Here is a 21,478-nt window from a genome sequence, read left to right as displayed (position 1 = left end):
ATTCCTAATCCGTGCATTTCTGGAGACCCCGAGATGGGAAGGGCTGCGGGGATTATGCTCTCTCAGAGTCTCTCCCGAGTGTGGATCTCTTGGCTATAGGGCCACGTTCCCCCTTCCTCTAAACCCTTCCCTGACCATGTAAGGAGAGGCAGCTGCTGGGGGCGTCCCCAGGATCTAAAGATAGCGGCCCCTGCCTCGGACGCCAAAAGCCACGGGGCAGTGGGAGCCGCCATGGCACGGTGAGTGTTTCCGGCCGCCCTTTTCGCTGGAGATTCCCTGCCCCGCATTTTCTGGGCGCTCCAGGTTCTGCCAGGTCTCATGGGAACCTCCGACCCTAGATCTCTTGTAACTTTGGGGTGGTGAGGGGAAGTGTGACCTGAATGTTCTCTATGACTCCCCATCTCTCTACCCTCGCACTTCGGATTCTCCCCAAGGTCCCCCTCACCACACACACCCTCTCCCATCACTCCCCTTTCTGTCTCACTTAGCTCCACTTTGACAGGGCTGAAGCATAAAATGGCCCTATATTTTCCCCTCCTTCCACCTTTCCCGAATGCCCTCAGTCTTCACTCTCCCACCTGCATGAAGCCCCACCTCAACTGCTCTTCAGGCAGCATGCCCGGACCCTGTGGTACGACAGGCCCAAGTATGTGTTCATGGAGTTTTGTGTTGAGGATAGCACCGATGTCCATGTGCTCATCGAAGACCACCGCCTTGTGTTCAGGTAATAGCTCTCCCCTATGGAGAGCCTGGCTTCCCGGGAGCCTTTTCCTTCTCCTAATACCCCCACACTCAGCCTTCAGCATCTCCTCAGCTGCATTGTCTCCTCAGCTGCAAGAGTGCCGATGGAGTGGAATTGTACAATGAAATTGAGTTCTATGCCAAGGTGAACTCCAAGGTAAGGGTGGGTGGGAGAGTAAGGTCTGGGTGGAAAGGCTGCCCAGGGAAACTGGAGATTCATTCTGAACCTCAGACCCTAAGAATGAAGCTCTCTATCTGGCAGGACTCCCAGGATAAGCGCTCTGGCCGCTCCATTACTTGCTTTGTGAGGAAATGGAAGGAGAAAGTGGCCTGGCCCCGGCTCACCAAGGAGGATATCAAGGTGGGGAGTGGCCTGCTCTTTGTCCTGTGCTCTCTATGTACCCAGGTACCCAAATTAGGTCTGGGAATCACTCTTGATTCCTTTCCCACCAACACTCAGTCATGCACCAGGTCCTGCCTATTTGACTTCCTAAATATTCTTGAATCCATTACTTCATCTCTTCCTAATTCAGGCCTCATCCATCACTGAGTGAGACTTGTGTTTTTTCAGCCCCACCTCCAATCTATCCTCTGCATTGCTCCTGGCATGGTCTGTGTAAAACACACATTTGACCCTGTCACTCTCCCACTTAAGACCCTCCAGTGGCTTCTTTTCCCCTAAAGGTTGAAAATTGCTTGCTGGCTGGATCTGGCTCTCAAATTTGTTTTAGCAATCTTTCCCGTGTTAAAAATTATTTTAATTGGTTACTGACATTTAAAGTTTTTGATTAGCTGCGGACATTTAAAAATGTGGAGATTTTACCTAAAAATCCAGATTATCAGCTTCTCTCTCTGGCCACACTGGTCTAAATTCCCAAATGCCTAGAGTTGGACCTTTAACTGGTGCATGTGCACCACCTCACTTTACTCCTTTTCATCCTCTCTCTGACTCTTGCAGGCATTTGAGCTTGTAACTTCTGCACTTCGGAATGAAGTCCATGCACCATAGCATGACATATAAGCTCATGACCTGGCTATTCTTCCCCTCTGCAGCCTTATGTCCCATAATTCCCTGCCTCAAACTTCACATTCCAGCCACAGCAAACTGCTTGCAGTTCTGTTGCACACACCAGGCTATTTCTCACCTCCGTGCCTTTGCTCAAGCTGTGGCTTCTTCCTGGAAAGCCTCCATCTTCAGCACCTTCACCCACCTAACCCCTGCTCATCCTTCAGGGCCCTGCTACTCCAAGAAGCCTTGGTTCCCAGAGCTACTTTCCAGATTCCCATAATATCCTCTACATAACCCACCACCACCCTTTCCATACTATATTAAAATTAATTTCCCTTCCCCATTTGCTTCGTGATGGCTGGGACTGTATTGAACATTTTTATAATCCCCATGCCACGCTCAGAATCTGACCCAAAGTATGCGTTAGAAAAATATCTATTAAATGAATGAGTGACTTCATTCCCTGTCTAAATGTGGGATCTTGGAACATGGGCCTCAAAGGGTTGTCTCTGACCCCAGGGAATGCAGCTTGGTTGACTCCTGTGATGATTTATGATAGTTATCTTTCCAGATCTCTTATCCCCCTAGCCAGTCTGCTCTTGGAGGGCAGAATTTCTATGCTTTTTCATCCTCTACAATGCCTGGCATTGTGCTTGGCACTTAGTAGGTTCCTGGAAAATCTTTGTGGATGAAGATGATGATATGGCAGCCTGGAGGGGGCTTAGTCAGAGGGGTGCTGTTGGGAAGACTATACTGCCATTGACCCTCTTTCCCCCAAGCACTCTCCTATGTACACGTCCGCATTTTTTATGCTCTTCTCCTGCTGCTATGACTCTCCATGCTTTCCTCTTGCAGCCAGTGTGGTTGTCTGTGGACTTTGATAACTGGAGAGACTGGGAAGGGGATGAAGAGGTGGAGCTGGCTCAGGTGGAACATTACGCAGAGGTAATGCCATAGTCTGCCCATCTTGATCATTTTCTGTGTCTCTCTCTGCACACATTTCTCTGGAGGATTGTCATCAGGGCTAGGCAGAGATATATGAGCTCCCCAGGCAGCCTACTCACTGGTGCTGATAGTCTTTACATATTTTGTACAATGTTTACTTAGTAGGGAGGAGAGAAATGAATATTCTGTTAATGAAATTGTATACATAGATTCACTCACTATTCACCGAGTAGAGCCTGTGTTCTGAAAAAGTTTGACAAAACCTTTTACTACTTTTCTGTAATTCTTGTTCTCTCTTCTGTTTTCTTTGTGTGTGTGTGTGTATGCACGTGCGCATGTGAGTGTGTGTTTCGCAAGCCAGACAACTTCATGGGAAGCTCAAACTAAGCAGTATAAAAATTCACATCATAAAATAAATCAGTAGCTCCCAATAAATTACACCCTGCCATACATTATTTGGTTTCAGAATTTCAGCTACTATTTATGCAAGTTGCAAAACACTAACAGACCCTAACCTGGATTAGTAAGGAGGGTGCTCTGTGTGTGTTTAAATTTCCTTTTAAAAGGAGATAAATTTACTTTTCTCCAACTCGTCCCAGTGATGTGGTAGGGATTTTAAAGACAAGGCAGTTGTCTGGCTGGGACCATTCTCCTGTGGTCTGTGAATATGCAGGTTGGTCTTCCCTCACCCCTCTTATCTCTGTGACTACTTTTCTCTTCCCACTAGCTTTTGAAGAAGGTCAGCACCAAGAAACCTCCCCCAGCCATGGATGACCTGGATGTAAGTAAAGCCTGCCCCTCAAGCTGTCAGTTTCCTTTAGCTTTAAAAAATAAGATACTAAAAAGCTCCTGTATCTCTAGCACACGGCACTTCTCAGTGCATGTTAGATGAATTTGAATTTGATACAGGAGGTTGAATGTTCTTCTCCAGGCTTTAGAAAACCCCAGCAAGACTCTCCTCCCTTCCTTCTCCCCCTCTGCTTCTTCCTCCTAGAGCAGATCTGGCCCTGTTGACTATCTTTACAGCTGTAAGGAGCAGTAGCGTTGGTTGAAATTCTGAAACTAAATGGTGCATGACACAGTGCTGTTTATTGAGTACCAGTGGTTTATTTTATTTTCCAAAGTTTAAATCTTTTTGTATTAGCCTCCCAAGAAGTTATGTGATTCAGAAAATCATAAAGGAAAACTTGAAGAGCAGGAGGGAGTGAGCAGCGTTTGTGAACACAAATGTTCACTCTTTGAAGACTCTACAGTTGCTTTTGTCTTTTTTTTTCCTAGGATGATTCTGACAGTGCCGACGCAACAAGTAATTAACCTCCTGTGACAGTAGAGCTGGGGAGGAAGCTGTGGCTATCTTCCAGTCACTCTGACAAGCTAGGGCCTAGGCCTTTGTCAGTTCTCTGGCTGTGCGCCATGGTCCTTTGGGATCTCTGAGCTTTCCTAGAAGCTCTTTATTAATGGTCCTCCCTCAAGCTTTATTTCTTCTCCTAGGCACTTGACTATGGCTGCTACATCAGATGGCAGGATACGAGAGGAGTAGACTGGTGGGGCTTCTGAATTCCTACCAATTGACTATATTCTCTGTGTTTGGGCCGCTCATCAGGGCTCTCTTGAGTGTTTGAGCAGGTGTGTGTATGTGGCAGAGCAAAAGGCAAAGAAGCTTATAGATTATAATAAATCTCTAGGAACTGTTCTCTCTTTCTTCTTGTACTTCTTCCTCCTGAAGGCAAACCTCTTCTCCCTCTATAGTTCCTTTCAGGGGAGAGGTGGGTGTCACAGATCCTGGCCCTCATTGTTGAAACTGGAAAAAGGAAGATGTTGGGAGCAGGCTTGTAACCAAGCCGGGGGACTTCCCCATGCCCAGCTCTATGCTTTGATTTCTCAGAGCAGAAACCAGCCTTTCACTATATGGCTAATTCTAAGACCCTTAGAAACAGGCGGAAACCCACCTCAGCTTCCTACACGCTTCCGAAATCTCTTTATACTTTTAAAGCTGATTGTTACAGTAGTTAATGACCATGTCTGTTTATTCCTCCATCCATCAGCTACTCCATTCATCCACAACATTTTTGGAGTGCCTAATGTGTACTTGAACTGTGACTTAAACACAGTGCAGTACCTAGGCCCTGGAGCGCACAGTAAAGTACTGAGAGTCTTAAAAAATTAAACTCTAAAGTCTCTATCAGTAATATATGGACATAGTTTAAAAAAGTAAAACAGTATCGAAATGTATAAAATGTAAAGTAGAATTTACACTCAATGAGGGTAAGCAATGTTAACAGTTTCTACAATAAATTTATGTATCTATATATGTATATACACTACACGTTATAAATTCCATAATACCTATAATTAGATAATTATATAGGGGGTCGGCCCTGTGGCCAAGTGGTTAAGTTCGCGCGTTCCGCTTCAGCGGCCCAGGGTTTCACCGGTTCGGATCTTGGGCGCGGACATGGCACCGCTCATCAGGCCATGCTGAGGTGGCATCCCACATGCCACAACTGGAAGGAACCACAACTAAGGTATACAGCTGTGTACTGGGGAGATTTGGGGAGAAAAAGCAGAAAAAAAAAAACACTGGCAACAATTGTTAGCTCAGGTGCCAATCTTAAAAAAAAAATTTAATTATATAGTTATATATAACATATAAAACATATACAACATATATGGAACATAAACATATGCAGTATCATGTACTTATATACAGTATAATATATATTAAAATTTAATACATATATAAGCAAATGCAGCGTGTGTGTGTACACAATTGGAATCATACTATGTACGTCTTGCACTCTGCTTTTGTTCACTTAATAAATATTGGAACTCTCCAAATCAGAGTACATAGATCTAACTCTTTTTCATGGCTACATGGTATTCAGTTTAATACATTTTCCATAATTTAACTGGTTCCTTATTGAGGGACATTTATGTCGTTGTTAGTCTTTTTAAATTTTCAAACAATGTTACAATGAACATTTTAAAATGTAGATCTTTACATATTTGGCAAGAATATCTATAAGATAAATTTCTAGAAGTTGAATTGCTAGGTCAAAGAGTAGATACTTTTAAACTTGTTCTTTTTTTTTTTTTTGCTGAGGAATGTTCTTCCTGAGCTAACGTCTGTGCCAATCTTTCTCTATTTTGTATGTGGGACACCACCACAGCATGGCTTGTTGAGCAGTGTATAGGTCCACGCCCAGGATCCTAACCTGTGAACCCCTGCTGTTGAAGCAGACCCTGTGAACTTAACCAGGCTGACCCCTTTTAAGCATTTTGAAAACTGTTGCCAAGATGCTCTTAGACGAAATTGCACCAATTCTCGCTCCTACCACTGAGAGTGCTCCATTTTCCAAAGCTTTTTAGATATTTGCCAAGATAAAAAAATTTTACCTGGTTTAATTTGCTTTTAATTAGGAGATTGCAAATTGTTTATTTTTATTAGTGATTTATATTTCTTTTAGTATGCTCTGTCCATATCTTTTGCCCATTTTGCTATTGACATTAGTTTTTAAACTTTTTAAAAAACTGATAATACAAAGCTATATTTTTAAAGATTTTATTTTTTTCCCTTTTCTCCCCAAAGCCTCCTGGTACATAGTCGTATATTTTTAGTTGTGAGTCCTTCTAGTTGTGGCATGTGGGATGCTGCCTCAGCATGGCTTGAGGAGCAGTGCCATGTCCACACTCAGGATCCGAACTGGCAAAACCCTGGGCCACTGAAGCAGAGCACCCCATCTTAACCACTCCGCCACAGGGCTGGCCCCTACAAAGCTATATTTGTATCATGCTTTACAATTTACTAAGTATTTATATATTATCTCATTTAAAATTTTGAACCTCATATAAACCTTATAAAATAAGTAGGTCTTCATAGGTGATCAAACAGGTCACAATAAGTGGCAGAGCTGGGACTTGAACTTGTATAGCATATGTCCCCTTATCCACAATTCTGAAAACTGACAAGTTCTGAAAACCAACTTAAAAAAAAAAATTGACGCCAAAACTCATTCAACAGCAAAACCTGACCTAAAATGATGTGAGGTTATTTATAGTCTTTGTTTATTCCATTTAGTGTGCTTATTCCTCAGCATAAATATTCATGCCTTTGATTACATGGTGTTGTTCCAGAGTTCCAAATAGAGCGTTTTACATAACACATGGGGTATGCTCTGCATTACTGCCTAAAATTTGAGAAATTCTAAATTCTGAAACATCTGGATTCTTCAAGCTTTTTATTAGTTGGTTTGAAAGAGCAGAAAGTTAATTTTTACTTTTAGTCCGTTTAACGTTTTAAGGCACTGATTGCAGTTTGTTCACTTCTGTCGTTAACTTCTGTTGACCTCTTTATCTACACTTTCCAATTCGGTAGCACTAGTCATATGTGGTTATTGAGTAGTACTTGAAATGTGCCTGGTGCAAACAGATGTGCTGTAAGTGTAAAATCCACACCAGGTTTCAAAAATTTTGCACGGAAAAAAATACCTCACTTATGTTTAAATACCCATTACATGATAAAGCAATATTCTGGATATATTGATTTAAATAAAATATATTATTAACATGTGGCTTGCATTACATTTCTATTGGGTTGCGCAGCTGTGTATCCAGGCTAGTACCATTCCCATTGCCACCTAGCTGGGATTCCGCGGGGCCGAATTACACACATCCCTGGGGCCCAACGGGGCTAAACGAATGCTTTGACAAATTCAGGCCGAAGTGTTGTTCTGTTTTGTGTTCTGGTGCTTTTCAAAGTCTTAAAACAACTGCTAGAAACCCCGAAAAGCCTGCAAGTCGCGTTTTCAATAAATTTGTCCAAACCACACCCCATCCTTCCCCCTCTTGCGTCTGCGCAGAGGCGGGCTCGTACTGAAGATTGTCCCGCGTGGCTCTCCGTCCGCTCCAGGCGCGCCGGCGCGCGCCGCTCCCGGCGTCGGGGAGACAGCAGCGATGGCGTTCCGGTGTCAGCGGGACAGCTACGCCCGGGAGGTGCGGCCGGCTGGGCGCGGGACCTGCGGCTGCGAGCACTGGGGCGGGGCGGGAGGAGGGCGCCGCGTGGAGGGAGCGCCGAGCTAGGTTCGGTCCCGGCGTACTGAGGGCGCGGGGCGGGCTTTATTCTCTCCTCCCTCTGCCCAGTTCGCCACCACCGTGGTCTCCTGCAGTCCCGCGGAGCTGCAGACAGAAGGAAGCAACGGCAAGAAGGAGGTGCTGAGCGGTTTCCAAGTGGTGCTGGAAGACACGCTGCTTTTCCCCGAGGGCGGGGGGCAGGTACCAGGCCCGTTCCTCAGCCCGACCTCCCCAGGAAGCCCCTAAGTCCTTCATGCTCTCCTGCGCCTCTGCCTCAGCCATAATAAATACAGATGTTCAGTTCAGCTCGATTGGTCATCCATCAAGTGTTTATCAACAAGTACTTATCTGGCTGTAACGTATGTTAGGTACTGTTCCAGGTTCCAAGGATAAGGGGTGAACAAGACAGTGTCTCTTCATATATGAAATGTTTATTGGAGAAGACAGACAAAACCCTGAAGAGATAAAGAAATAGTATGCTAGGTATAAGTATTGAAAAATAAAGCTTGAGGGAAAGAGTGATGAGATGCTCTCCTAGTAGGGGGCAAGTTGTTTCAGTAGAGATGTAAGTGAAGTAAGGGGGGGAGCCATTGCAGTTATCTGGTGGTACTGGCAGGGAAGGGGGAGGTATTCCCGACAGAGAGAATGGCGAGTGCAACGGCCCTGAGGTAGGAATTAGGATGTTTGGCAGGGACTGAAAAAGATTCCTCTGAGAGAGTTCAAGTGTGATAGATGGGTTACAATAGCACAACAGAGGGCAGACTTATCAGTGCTATGACAGAGTAGGGTGTGAACATGGAAGGGGAGGATAACAATCCCAAAGGTGGGCATTATAGGAGAGGCCTTTCCAGCAGAGATAATAGCACAAACAAAGGCAGGGAAGCCTGAGGGAATCTGATGTGTCTGGGTAACTGCAAATAGTCCCATATAGTTGGAGCCTGTGGTGCATGTTGATGACAGGCTGGAGATGACCTTGAAAAGGTAAGTATGGGTCAGTTCAGAGGTCCTTGAAGGATGTGTTAAGGTGTGTGGACTTCATTCAGAAAGCTGTGATGAGCCATGGAAGTACTTAGGCAAAGAAATGACATGAGAAAACACGTTCAATAAACTTGATAGTGAGAAAGTCCCAATTTCATACCACTTGTCATCATTTCAGTGATTTTCCCAACATAGGGGTTTCCTGATCTGCTGAAGGAAAATCTGTGCCCTGAGGTGTCCATAGAAGTTCGCATTTTAGACATCACGTCTTTCAAGAACTCTTCCCTGATTCCCCAAGACTGTTGGATCTCTTTCCTTTGAGCTCCTCTAGAACAGTGCACTTTTGCACATTATAGCCTGTTGTAGATCATGTTGCAGTTATCTGTTTACCTGTCTGTATTCTTCTCCAGGCTCTTAGTTCCTTGAGGGACCCTGTCTTGTCTACATTGTATTCTTAGGCTGACACACTGTCTTGTAAGCAGTTGGCACTTGATACTTTTTTAAATGAATGAGTATTTTGGAATCTAATTCTAGTAGTAGTGCAGAGGATGGAGTGGAGGGAGGGAGGAAAATTCAGTCATTTTAGAGACTACTGAAAGATAAGAATGTAAAGTAAGGCAGTGAGAGAGGATTAAGTTTCTTTGAGTTTTACTAAAATCGTCCTTGCTGTAGTTACAATCTGTGTTTTAATTCTGTTCTGAAGAACGAAACATACAGATGTTCACAGTGGAGAGGACAGAGACAGTCCCTTCATGGAACAGAGTGGACCCATCTCACTTGGCATTGCCTCTTGTCCTTTAGGGAATCTTAAATTCTAAGTCTGTTTCTCACATACTTTGCCTAGGGGTCTTTGTATCCAGGAGCTAGGGTGAGCCCTGCCTCCCACTACTGATTTCCTTTACTTCTTTCCCTCAGCCTGATGACCATGGTACAATTGATGGTGTCCCTGTGCTGAGAGTGACCCGCCGGGGGGCTCAGGCTGATCATTTCACACAGACACCCCTGACCCCTGGGAGAGAGGTCCAGGTCCGGGTGGACTGGGAGCGGAGGTTTGACCACATGCAGCAGCATTCAGGTAGGTAGGGTGGGATGGGGGACATACAGAAGGGGCACTTGCCAAGTATGGGGATGCCACGATGGTTGAGATGTGGTTTGGGTTCTCTAGGAGTGAACCCTTTGGAAGAGATGGACGTATTCAGAATCAGCTCTGATTCACGCAGGATATGATAAGTGTTACAGAAGCAATATGAACAATTAAAGGAAATTTATTAGAATGACTGCTGGATTGAGTATTACGCACTTCCCACTTGATATCTTTATCTGGATGTCTCATAGGCTGTTTAAACTCAAAATATCCAAAACAGAGTTAAGAAGCCACCGCCTCCCCTAGACCTGGTCTTCCCTTAGCATCCACCCAGTTGCTGAAATCCTGGAAGTCAGTGGATCACTGAGTCCTGTCGGTTTATCTTCTGAATACCTCTCCACTTCCTTCCACTGTCAACTCAGTCATCCCCGTCCCAGCTCTCCTTGTCATTCCCCTGGACCTCTGTAGTAGATCATTTGTGAAATGGCATCACAAAGCCTCTTGCAGAATTCTTGTGAGGGTTTTCAATGAAGTATGTCTCAAGAGTATTACCCAGTGCCTGGCAGGTCTTCAACAAGGAGAACTTCTGTGATGATATCACTGAGGGAGCATGTGACTGTAGGCTTCTCACTCTGTCTCTTGCTCTCTCTGCTCAGGGCAGCATCTTATTACAGCAGTTGCCGACCATCTGTTTGGGCTAAAGACAACATCATGGTGAGCAGGAGGCATAAGACTAACCACAGGGCATGGGTCTCTGACTACCGTCTCCTCTCCCAGGCATGGGTCAGGGAGGAGGAGGATAAAAGAAAGAGTAGTATTCAAAATCTGCTGTGTTGTCCTGTTCCCCTTGAAGATGGGGTGGTGGGTGACCTTGTGTTTGTTAGGGGGAACGCAAGGATGAGAGAAGACATCTGCCTTTGATTAGGAAAGAACATGGAATTTGGAGCCCAAACACATAGGGGTGAATCCTGGCTGCATGACCTTGATCACATTCTTTCATGCCCCTCACCTGTGAAATGGGACTAGCAATCCCTAGTTTACAAGATTTTGGAGAGGATTAAATAACGGCATTTACACGAACATTCTTTGTAAACTGTAAACTTTCCTATGTTGTTGTTATTGTCATCATCAGCATCCCGTGACCACCTACTTCTTCTGGCAGGGAGTTAGGGCGACTCCGGAGTGTGATTGAGCTGGATAGCCCCTCTGTAACTACAGAGCAAGTAGCTGCCATCGAGCAAAGTGTCAATGAAAAAATCAGAGATCGGCTGCCCGTGAATGTGCGAGAACTGAGCCTGGATGATCCTGAGGTGGAGCAGGTGAGGGAGAGCCAGCAGGGTGGCCTCTGTAGAATGGCCCTCTGAGGGCGCCTCATCGAAATTCAGACAGCCCTTCTCCCTCCCCTGTGTTCCAGGTGAGGGGCCGGGGTCTGCCGGATGATCATGCTGGGCCCATTCGAGTTGTTACCATCAAGAGCGTTGATTCCAACATGTGCTGTGGGACCCACGTGAGCAATCTCAGTGACCTTCAGGTAGGTGAGAAGGGCTGTTGAGTGGTGGGAGAGGGAGTGTCGGGGGAGTGCGGGATCACGACAGGCTGGGAGTGATAGAGGAGGACAATTGAGTCCTAAGCGAATCACTCCTTTATTGCTTCAGAGCTGGGGGAGGTCTAGGTGTCTCCTGCCCTCAGGCCCAGCACCCACTGTGGTTTATGCATGTGTGTTACCCGCTTGTCTCATCTAGGTCATTAAAATTCTGGGCACTGAGAAGGGGAAAAAGAACAAAACCAACCTGATATTTCTGGCTGGGAACCGAGTGCTTAAGTGGATGGAGAGAAGTCATGGGACTGAAAAAGCACTGACCTCTCTGCTTAAGTATGCCCCCTTCTGTAGCTCCTGTTTCTCAGAGCCAGGGCGCCCCGGAGCGTAGCTCTCCTACCCCTAATGTAGACAGAATCATCTCGGGGGGGGGGGGGGGGGGAAGATGCAATCATAAATGATAAAGCGCTTTGCTTAGTAAATCGGATGCACACAAAATGGTTTATTCCTTTTTATCCTCTCCCCTCATTTGCCTGCGAGGCCTCCTTGTCCCCAGGTCCCCATCTGGAGGAAGACAAACTATCAAGAAGGGCATCATTGATTTACGTCTAATGCCAAAGGCAGTTGGGAAACTGGGCAGGTCTCCACAAACCTCTCTTGCAGGTGTGGAGCAGAGGATCATGTGGAAGCAGTGAAAAAGCTACAGAACTCCACCAAGCTCCTGCAGAAGGTGATTGATTCCATGGAGGGTGGAGTGGGCCTGGGCTCTGCCTGGAATGGGCTCCCCAGACTCAGCCCCTCTGCCTAACCAGATGTGTGGTTTGTCAGAGGAGGAGTGAGGGAGAATGAAGCAGAGGGAAGGTAGTGCTCCTGCTTGTTATCCTTTCTACCTGTTATATCATTCATTTCAGAACAACCTGAATCTGCTCAGAGACCTGGCTGTGCACGTTGCTCACAGCCTCAGGAACAGCCCAGACTGGGGAGGTGTGGTTGCATTACACAGGTGAGAGACAAAGCAGAGGGCCTTGGGCTTACGGCTCAGCCTCTCCCCTGTGTGCAGTGCGTGGTGGGAGGCGGGTCGCTCATTGGTACTCTCAATGCTAAATAGACCCTAAGAAATGTGTTACCTACCAGGTTTCCTAGGTTTGATCTAAACATCTTCACTACAACCCTGTACCTTTCATTAGCACCTTTCCTTACCTTCTTCACCATCTGATAGATCTCCACTTATCTGGGTGAATCCTATTTAAGGGAGACAGAAACAAATACAAAGCTTGTTTTAAACTACTAAGGCTGAGAAGGCCGTCCTGCTGGCCCTCAGCTAGCAGTTTTTCTCTTTCTTTCTAAGGGGGTCTGGCACTTTGCACAAGCAGGCAGCAGTGAAGCCAGCCTTAGGAGGAGCTGGGCTTCTTGTTTCCCAGCTCCCACTCCAACCTGGATCTCACGTCTGTGTCCTTTGTTTTAGGAAGGAGGGTGATTCTGAGTTCATGAATATCATTGCCAATGAGATTGGGTCAGAGGTAAGAGGAGCATGAGATTCTTTGTCCACCCTGGGTAGAGACCTAAGTAGGGGGCATTAGATTAGCTGAAGTCCCTCCACATGAATACATGAAGAGTAGGGTACCAGCCAAGCTCTGTTTTAGGTGCCAGGCGGGGTCTATGGTAGTGCTCCTTCTGGGGCTGTGACATTTACCAGCTTCTGAGCTAGTTTCATCAAGAGCTGGAACTTCTCCAAACCACTCACATTTATGTGTGCTGAGGGCCTGATTTTAGAAATGCAGGGGTAGGCTAGGCCCTTTGAAGGCCATCCCTTCCATTTTCCTTTGTCTCTGGCTTCATCTGCCCCTTCCTGTCCTGATAGTCCAGAGCTTAGTGATTTCCAGGTCTGTCTTTCACATTTACTTCAAAAACACTTTTCGGAATACCTACACTGGGCCAAGGAGTGTGTCTGTTTTTCTTCACTTCTTCTGTGTAGAGAGTACTGATTCTCGAGGAGCTCACTCTAGTCTGGGAGACAAACAAGTGCAGAGACATTTTCAATTTAGGGTGATAAATGCTAGAGGCGCAGGAGCACATTAGCTGAAAGGGTGGGGAGGCTTCAGGGGAGGGGCCTTGAAGACTGCTTAGTGGTTATTGACAGACAAGGGAGCAAACGTGGCCAGGCGGAGGGAACCAGGTTTCGTCAATGGCAGGCACAGGGTGCGTCGGGGGAGGGTGGTGGCCAGGCTGCAAAAGTTGGCAGGAGTTAGATCCCTGAAGGCATTTTATGGTTGGTCATGGTCAGCAGCCTTCTGCCGCCTCCTTACTGTTCAACCTAAGTTTCCTATAGTCACTCTCAAAAGGGTTTCTTGGCCCTCGTGGGCCAGAGTGGAGGGGCTACATTATTGCTCATCAGAAACCTCGCTTGTGGTTTAGGGGGAAAAATCTGTTCTTTTTTTTGAGTTGAGATATAATTGACTTATGACATTGTGTAAGTATAAGGTGTACGATATGTTGATTTGCTCTATTTATATATTGCAATATGATAAAAAAGAAAATCTGTTCTTGAGACTGATGAGAGTGCAGAGTTGGAGGCCTGACCCACATCCTTAAGTATCGGGGCTCATCTGCTTGTCTTGCCTCCTAGGAGACCCTCCTGTTCTTAACTGTGGGCGATGAGAAAGGTGCTGGACTCTTCCTACTGGCAGGGCCGGCTGAGGCTGTGGAGACCCTGGGGCCCAGGTAATCTTCTGTGGCCTGCTTTGCATGGGTAGGAGAGCCTCTAAGCCTAACCTACCAATATAGCCCTTTACCAATGAGAAGGGCCACCACATCTGCCATCTCATTTGGATTCACATAATAGGCACGTGAGATGGGCTGAGCAGAAACAATTGTCACCATCATCATTCCCAGTTTTACAGATGAGAGATGGCACGTCACGTGCCTGAGAGCTCACAGTTAAAGTGGCAGAACCGACACTCAAACCCAGGTCTTTTGGCTCCAGATCTCATGTGCTTTCTGCTTTTTCTTTTAGAAATTGAGATTCTTAGGACATACGTGAATACAGGTGCTAGATTATCAGTAGGCAGGTGAAGCATATGCTGAAGGCACCAGCAAAGCAGAGGCACAGACAAACTCTCTGGGGAAGAAAAATTAGGATTTGGGGACTAAATAAAAAAAGGCATTGATGTAGTTGTTATGGAAAAGTCAGAACTTTGTTGAACTACTTTTTCCTTGTATTGTTTATATTTCATTATTTTAAATTAGATATGGAGGTGTATTGCCCCATATTCTTTCTGGCTTTTAGGGTTTTCAAAGTCCTGATTGGCTCTGATGCATCTGTATTCATTGTGAGACATTGAAGGAAAACATAACATTTAAAGCAGAGGCAGCCAGATGTGGGCTGTTGAGTGGTTTGGGCTGTGTACTCTGTTAAATTTTCAAAATTAGCATCTAATTTTGACACATTCCCGCATGGTAGTAGCTTCAAGGAACTGAGCAGTGGCCACCCTCTTCAGACAGGACGGGCTCGTCCAGGGTGCAGAGTCCCACCTTCTCACTCACCCCCAGCTTCCTTCACTGCTGCTCCCCAAAGGGGTTATGTCCACAGCCCCCTACTCCTAATGCGTACTGACCCTGCTCCCTGGAGGGTTCCAAACCCATTTCTAGACACTTCTGTTGTTTCCAGTTATTTACTTTTACAATAAGCATAGTATATATAACTTTGTGCACACATGCAGATATTTTTAGGAAGGATTTCTAGAAGCCATCTACTCTTCCTCTACTGCCCCTCAGCCCTTGGGGAAGGACTCAAGGCTGCCCTTGGATTTTCTGTGGTTTCTCCCACAAAGACCTTCTCCCTGACTCTTTGTCTGCTCCCCAGGGTGGCTGAGATCCTGGAAGGCAAAGGAGCAGGGAAGAAAGGCCGCTTTCAGGGCAAGGCCACCAAGATGAGCCGGCGGTTAGAGGTGCAGGCGCTTCTCCAGGACTATGTCAGCACGCAGAGCGCCGAGGAGTGAGGACTCCAGCGCCTCCCTGCCGCCTGCCGTTGAGAATGGGCCTCCTGTGACCACAGAATCTCTTGGACAATAAAATAGTTTGACTTGAAATGATTGTAGTACCATGTGTATTTATATGACTAATTTATACAGTATAGTCCAGTATGCTTATGCAGTGAATGTTTGTGAATAAACAACTTTCTAATTGGGTCTGCTAGGCATAGCTGACGTGCATGAGCATTATGTTGATGGGTTGTGCTAATTTATTGAAACCCAGCTGAAACTTTTCTTCACGCAGAAATACCTGCTGCCTTAGGCGAGTGCACACCAGTCTGGAGGCTTGACGTAGGGCTTAGATTCATCATCTCTGTTTTCTTTTTTTTTCTTTTCCTAGTCCTGTGTTTCAGAACTAAAAAGTATCAGTGACTTTGCAAATAGGTCAAGAAGCCACAAAAATATACAGTAGAAAGATGCTCCAAGTCTGTTATTGAGGCAGAAAAAGGATGCAAAGGGGCCGGCCCAGTGGTGTAGCAGTTAAGTTTGCATGTTCTGCTTCGGTGGCCCAGGGTTCACTGGTTTGGATCCTGGGTGCCGACCTACGCACTGCTTATCAAGCCATGCTGTGGCAGGTGTCCCACATATTAAAAAATAGAGGACAATGAGCACGTTTGTTAGTTCAGGGCCAATCTTTCTCAGCAAAAAGAGGGGGATTGACGGCAGATGTTAGATCTGGGCTAATCTTCCTCAAAAAAAAGGATGGAAAAAGATACCTTGGAAGACGATCCAGAGAAAGCTGGTGTAGCATTATTAATATTAGATGAATGAGACCTTAAGAATCATTATTAGAGATCAAGAGGACGTCATGATAAAAGGAAGATAAAGTAGTTCTAAGTTTGAGTATCTAATAACAGCCTCAAAGTACGTAAAGCAGACGTTGGCAGATCTAAAAGGGGAAACAGACAAATCCACAATTGATGAAAGATTTAAACTCATCTTGCAGTAACTGATAGAACAAGAGGAAGTGTTATCTCGAGGTTAAGAGCATAGACTTTGGAGTTTCACAGACCTGAGTAAAAATCCTGACTTTGTGCGTCTATAGGTGATAAAACCAAAGAAAAGCAAGGAAGTTATTACTTTTAAAAGTCAGGACAGTGTTTACTTCTGGGGGGCAGTATGGAGAAGGGACCCAAGATGGAGGGGAGGGTGGTTTCTGGGGTGCCAGCAGTGTTCTGTTTTTTGACTTGGGTAGCGCTTACGTAGGTGTTTGCGTTATGATTATTCATTATAGTCTACATTTACGTTTTATTCCATGAGGTTATACTTCACAATTTAAGAATACAACTAAAAAACTTCTGGTTCTGTCGTTTACTCGCCTGGGGAAAGTTACCTTGCCCTCTCAACCTTCAGTTTTCTCATCAGTGAAATGGTGGTGATGGCAGTGCCCGGTTCTCTGGGGTGTTGGGAAGTAATGTATTCAACTGTAAGTGCTCAAGGAAACCACTTGGTGGATTCCCCGAGATAACTAAGAACGCTTAAACTTTTTCTTTCTTGACAGGGAAAGAGTCACCCTGAGCTAGCGTCTGTCGTCTTTTCTTTCTCCCCAAAGCCCCAGTGCATATTTGTATATCCTAGCTGTGAGCCGTTCTAGTTCTTTGTGAGCCGCCACTGCAGCATGGCTACGAGTGGTGTGGTTCTGCCACCTGGAAAGTGAACCCGGGACACCCAGGTGGTGAGCGCCAAACTTTAACCCCTAGGCTTGCTCTGAACATGTAAGTTTTAATTACCTCATGTTCTGTTCCTGTTTACCTGCAGATTGGGACTGGATTGCAAATGCAGAGTGGCTGCCCTCCCTCCACCCCCAGGTGAGCCCCGTCCCTGCATGGTGCTGCTGCGGCTGTGGGTGCGGGCGTCCTGTGTGCTTTCCCGAGTTATTTGGAGCTATGATTGAGCCCAAGGGAGGCGGCTTTTGAGCCCAGCGGCTACTGGCAAATAGCTTCAGCTTAGGGATTCATCTCCTTGTTCACACAAGGACTTTATTCAGGTAAAATTCCCACCTGAGGAAGTCTGCTGCTGTTCATGCTAGAGAAACTGAGGCAGGCAGGGAGCATGGCTTCAAAGAGTTTTGGTGGAAGGAGTTGAGTGGTGACCTCATGCAGTGGCTTCCAAGCTTTTCAGTTTAAATGAAGGCAGCCTTTCTTCATGAGGTCTTCATACAGAAGCTCAATGTAGAAATGGGTGAAAGCTGCGCTGATCTGCTTGGAACAGGGAGTGGAGGCTTGGAGTTTTGCGAGCCCTTAGGAAGACCCTCAGGCCCCCCATGGAGCCACAGGGCACCATTTGAAACCCATTGGTTTAGTGCAACCACCTTATTTTATAGATAAGGAAGTTCTGGCAGGTTAGGTGCCAGTGGTGCGTAATTAGTACCATAGTGCAATAAGCTCCTGAGGTAGTTACTTAAAAAGGTTAGTTTCAAATTTAACAAGTAATTTTTCTTTTTGAGGAAGACTGGCCCTGAGCTAACAGCTGTGCCCATCTTCCTCTACTTCATATGTGGGATGCCCGCCACAGCATGGCTTGCCAAACGGTGCCATGTCTGCACCTGGGATCCGAACCAGCAAACCCCGGGCTGCTGTAGCAGAATGTGCGAACTTCGCCGCTGTGCCACTGGGCCAGCGCCAAAACAAGTAATTTTTAATGTGCCATTCCATTTCAAAATGTAGGCAAATCCCCCCAAACAGCCCTTGCATTTTCCCCCACAGAGCATGTCAGTCATGATGTTTGGAGTTGTGCTGACCCTTCACATTCAAACTTACAGTTGAATCCTGGGTCTTCTGGTGAAGTTCAGGGATTCCACGTGCTGTGATATCATACTGGTAGGAAGTTCGGGGTACAAATGAATAAAAATGTAGTCTGTGAAACCAGGAAATTAGTGATATCCCTTTCAGTCTTTGCAAGAGGAAACATTTATTCACAAATTACCTCTTTTCTAAACACAATCCCAATTTTAGGAGCTGTCCAGTACTAATTCCCAATTTTCCAACTAGATTCCAGGTCTTTCTAGGACTGTCCTAACTGAGGTTGCAGAGTCAAAACAGAATTCCAGGCCTGGAAGGAAACTTAGAGATTGACAATCTGATCTGACAAATGAGGAGATAAACTCTTTTTTCTTTATTGTGGTGAAATAAACATAACATAACATTTACCATTTTAACCATTAAAGGAGATAAACTTAAGTGAATTGTCCAAAGGTGTGCCACTCAATGGTAGAGCCCCAGTAGGAGTCTCGTCCCTGAACTTTTGTGCAACCTCTTCCTGCGGCAGCCCACTGCCTCAAAACTCAAGGTTTCATAACCCGGGCGACCTTGTACCCATCCTCCAAGTAGTGCACAAACTCCCGTTACACGTGAGCAGTTAAGACAGCTGAGTCAATGATGGGCCAAAATCCGACGCTGCCACTTTCGGTGGTAAATATTTAGCCCCTCAACTGGTGAATGAGCTCTCTGTTGGTGTTGGCAAAAATTGCTCACCTTTGTAATTAAGATCTTAAGCTGAAATCAACCTAACACTCAGATCCAGCCACAATTAACTTTAGCCAGAACAAATAGTCAAGGCATAGATAGCCAGGATGAAATGACACAAGAAAAAGAAGGAGAAAACTGCCACCTAGGGGGGATAAACTGGCTGCGCCTGTGGGCAGCTGCTTCCGTATTCTTCCTCCAACTCTGAGAGGAGCATCATGAAGTGAGCTTCTGGCCATAAACGTGGTTTGCTGAAAGAGAAGTGAAGCTTCATAGAATGGGCCTCTGGGACAATCCAGCTTTGGTGGGGAATCCTTTTTTCCTCATGTTTCAAGGGACCTTAAGGAGAGAATGACAAGGTCTAATGAGTCTTCTCTGAAAGTGAAAGAAGCTGAAACAGCTTGTCTGGTAAGATTGAAAGCCAGAAGGCAGCCTACGTGTGAAGGACAGGACCCTGGAGTTGGAGGGCCTCAGCTGGGTCCAGGAGATGGATTGGTGGGAGAGCTGGGCTGCAAGGAGGTGGCCAGAAGGAAGGGGAATTTGAGTTTCTGAGGCAAAATTTAGGCATTGATGCTGCATCACTAGGCCTAAGCATCATCAGGAGATTTTTAAAATGTGTTTTGTAAAAGTCTTCCCCTTGGGGCCGGCCTGGTGGCTCAGCGCTTATGTGCGCACATTCTGCTTTGGCTGCCCGGGGTTCGCTGGTTCGGATCCCACGTGCGGACATGGCACCACTTTGTACGCCATGCTGTGGTAGGCGTCCCACATATAAAATGGAGGAAGATGGGCATGGATGTTAGCTCAGGGCCAGTCTTCCTCAGCAAAAAGAGGAGGATTGGCAGCAGTTAGCTCAGGGCAAATCTTCCTCAAAAAAAAAGTCTTCCCCCAACCCTGCCCCTGAGCCACCCAGTTCCCCTTGACGGAGACAACCACTGTTATCAACTTCTCATGCATCCTCTGGTAGTATTTTTTCATAGATGTGTATCAATCTTGCCTCTTTTGAAACATAAATGGCACATACTGTACACTCCTCTGCATCCTGCTTTTCTCAAATAGGTGTCATGTTTTAAGACAAAACCATAATATAGAAATCATGCAGGACAAAATGGGTTCACCGGTGGGAGGCGGGCAAGTCGTCTTTGCTTCATAGAAGGTTCCTTACTTACAGGAGGACTCAGGCAGATCCCCTTGAACAGAGACCCACGTGAATTCATTTTCTCTGTGTGTGAGATCTCCCTCTGTCCCTTTGTGTTTCTGTTTCATCAGGGTGTCAGAGCAATGGGTTGGAGGCCACCCTTGCTTGCCACCACTCAGCTGGATTCTGGTCACGTAGGCCTAGAGTCACCGTATCACGTATGATCCAAATGTGGGCGCTGCTGAGAGTGAAACGAGTGCTCCACACATGATGCCAGCCCCCCAGTCACAAACCCGGACTGTCCCAGGCAAACCAAGGGGTCTGGTCTCCCTGTGGAGACTCCCCCTGAGCTTCTGTTTCTTGACCTGAAAATGAGGATGTGAACACGGTGTCCTAAGAAAGATGGAACTTTCCGAAATAACTCAATTAGGAAAATATATAAACACTTGAGCAAATTATGTGAAAAACATTAATTAGTTGTGTAAACAAAGGGAAAATGAGGGAGCATTTTTGGACTGGTAATGTCATTCACGCCTGTCAAAGGGCCCTAATCCAGTAGCCTGGGGAGAGGGGAGAGGAGCAGTTTGTGTTCAGGGCATGGGTGGACTGTCCTTCCTGAGGTTTACCGGAAAACAAAGCAGAATGAGTTTAATCGTCTGTCAGAGTAGCGTCAAATGAGCACAAACAGAATAATAAATATTTTATCAAGTAGCACAAAAAGTGATAGAGTTTTATGTACATATACATACATACATAGATTGTGTATTCTGGAACGTTATTATAACCCACTCTTACAGCGTAGAAATAGTGAGAAGGGGCACCTTCTTGTCTTCTAAGAAAGTTTTATGACTTAAGTATCCATTAGTCACTGAAGATGTAGACGTTGCGGCTTGCACCAAGGTGAGGGTGTCCTGTGTGACCGGATGTGCACAGATAGGATGTGGGTCACATGTTAGTATGAAAGATGAAGGACAGACACAGAGCAGGGGACACACTGGAGTCAGGAAGGCACTGTGCCCCAATGTCCTGTAGCCCCATCCCACCCTTCAGTCCTGAGTGGAAACCAGTGGGTCGGCCAAGCTATGCTAGAATGCCAGGTGTTTTCCTTAAAAGGAACTTAAATAAACTCCAGGGCCTTGCTGGGAAAACAGACAGCTCAACACACTCTAATGAAAAACTCTTGCAGAAAGCTTCTGTGTCTCCCATTTCTTCGCTGAATTTGGTCCAAACGGTGACTAAAGCGCCCTTGATGGAGGGCAACCAGGGCTATCTGGGAAAAATGACGGAGAAGTTTCCTTCTTTCTCTAGAAATGTCTGCACCTTCTGTGCAGACTACTGCTGGCAGAGTGCCAGGCTCTCAACTTTAAGGAACAAGAGCGAGTCTTAGTTAACTGACCTGGGCCTGTGTCCAGAGCGGAAGAGGTGCTCACAGGGCAGCCTTCTCTTGCTTTTGCTGAGCCCTTTCATAACTCCCTGCAGGAGCG

General features: G+C 46.0%; 1 protein-coding gene across 1 annotated transcript; it reads left to right on the top strand.

The window, feature by feature from the left end:
• The first annotated feature begins 212 nt into the window (after nucleotides 1-212).
• Nucleotides 213-15,452, top strand: LOC124246799 (alanyl-tRNA editing protein Aarsd1). The gene is made up of 17 exons (XM_046675405.1): nucleotides 213-239; nucleotides 611-724; nucleotides 832-898; nucleotides 1,004-1,102; nucleotides 2,606-2,695; nucleotides 3,423-3,476; nucleotides 7,835-7,966; nucleotides 9,659-9,818; nucleotides 10,484-10,541; nucleotides 10,990-11,146; nucleotides 11,242-11,358; nucleotides 11,570-11,700; nucleotides 12,028-12,094; nucleotides 12,276-12,367; nucleotides 12,830-12,884; nucleotides 13,991-14,085; nucleotides 15,227-15,452. Exons 1-17 carry the CDS (start codon nucleotides 232-234, stop codon nucleotides 15,360-15,362), a joined length of 1,632 nt encoding a protein of 543 aa, XP_046531361.1. The 5' UTR covers nucleotides 213-231; the 3' UTR covers nucleotides 15,363-15,452.
• The last annotated feature ends 6,026 nt before the right edge of the window (nucleotides 15,453-21,478 follow it).

The sequence above is a fragment of the Equus quagga genome, chromosome 11 (genome assembly GCF_021613505.1).
Source record: "Equus quagga isolate Etosha38 chromosome 11, UCLA_HA_Equagga_1.0, whole genome shotgun sequence".
Taxonomy (NCBI): domain Eukaryota; kingdom Metazoa; phylum Chordata; class Mammalia; order Perissodactyla; family Equidae; genus Equus; species Equus quagga.
The sequence above is the reverse complement of the archived record's forward strand: the minus strand, read 5'-3'. Positions and strand labels throughout refer to the sequence as shown.

Excerpts from the sequence above, each read along its gene's own strand:
- LOC124246799 (XM_046675405.1), top strand. Across the intron at positions 11,147-11,241 it reads ATGATCCTGAGGTGGAGCAG|GTGAGGGGCCGGGGTCTGCC; the intron begins GTGAGGGAGAGC and ends CCTGTGTTCCAG. Across the intron at positions 12,095-12,275 it reads CCACCAAGCTCCTGCAGAAG|AACAACCTGAATCTGCTCAG; the intron begins GTGATTGATTCC and ends CATTCATTTCAG.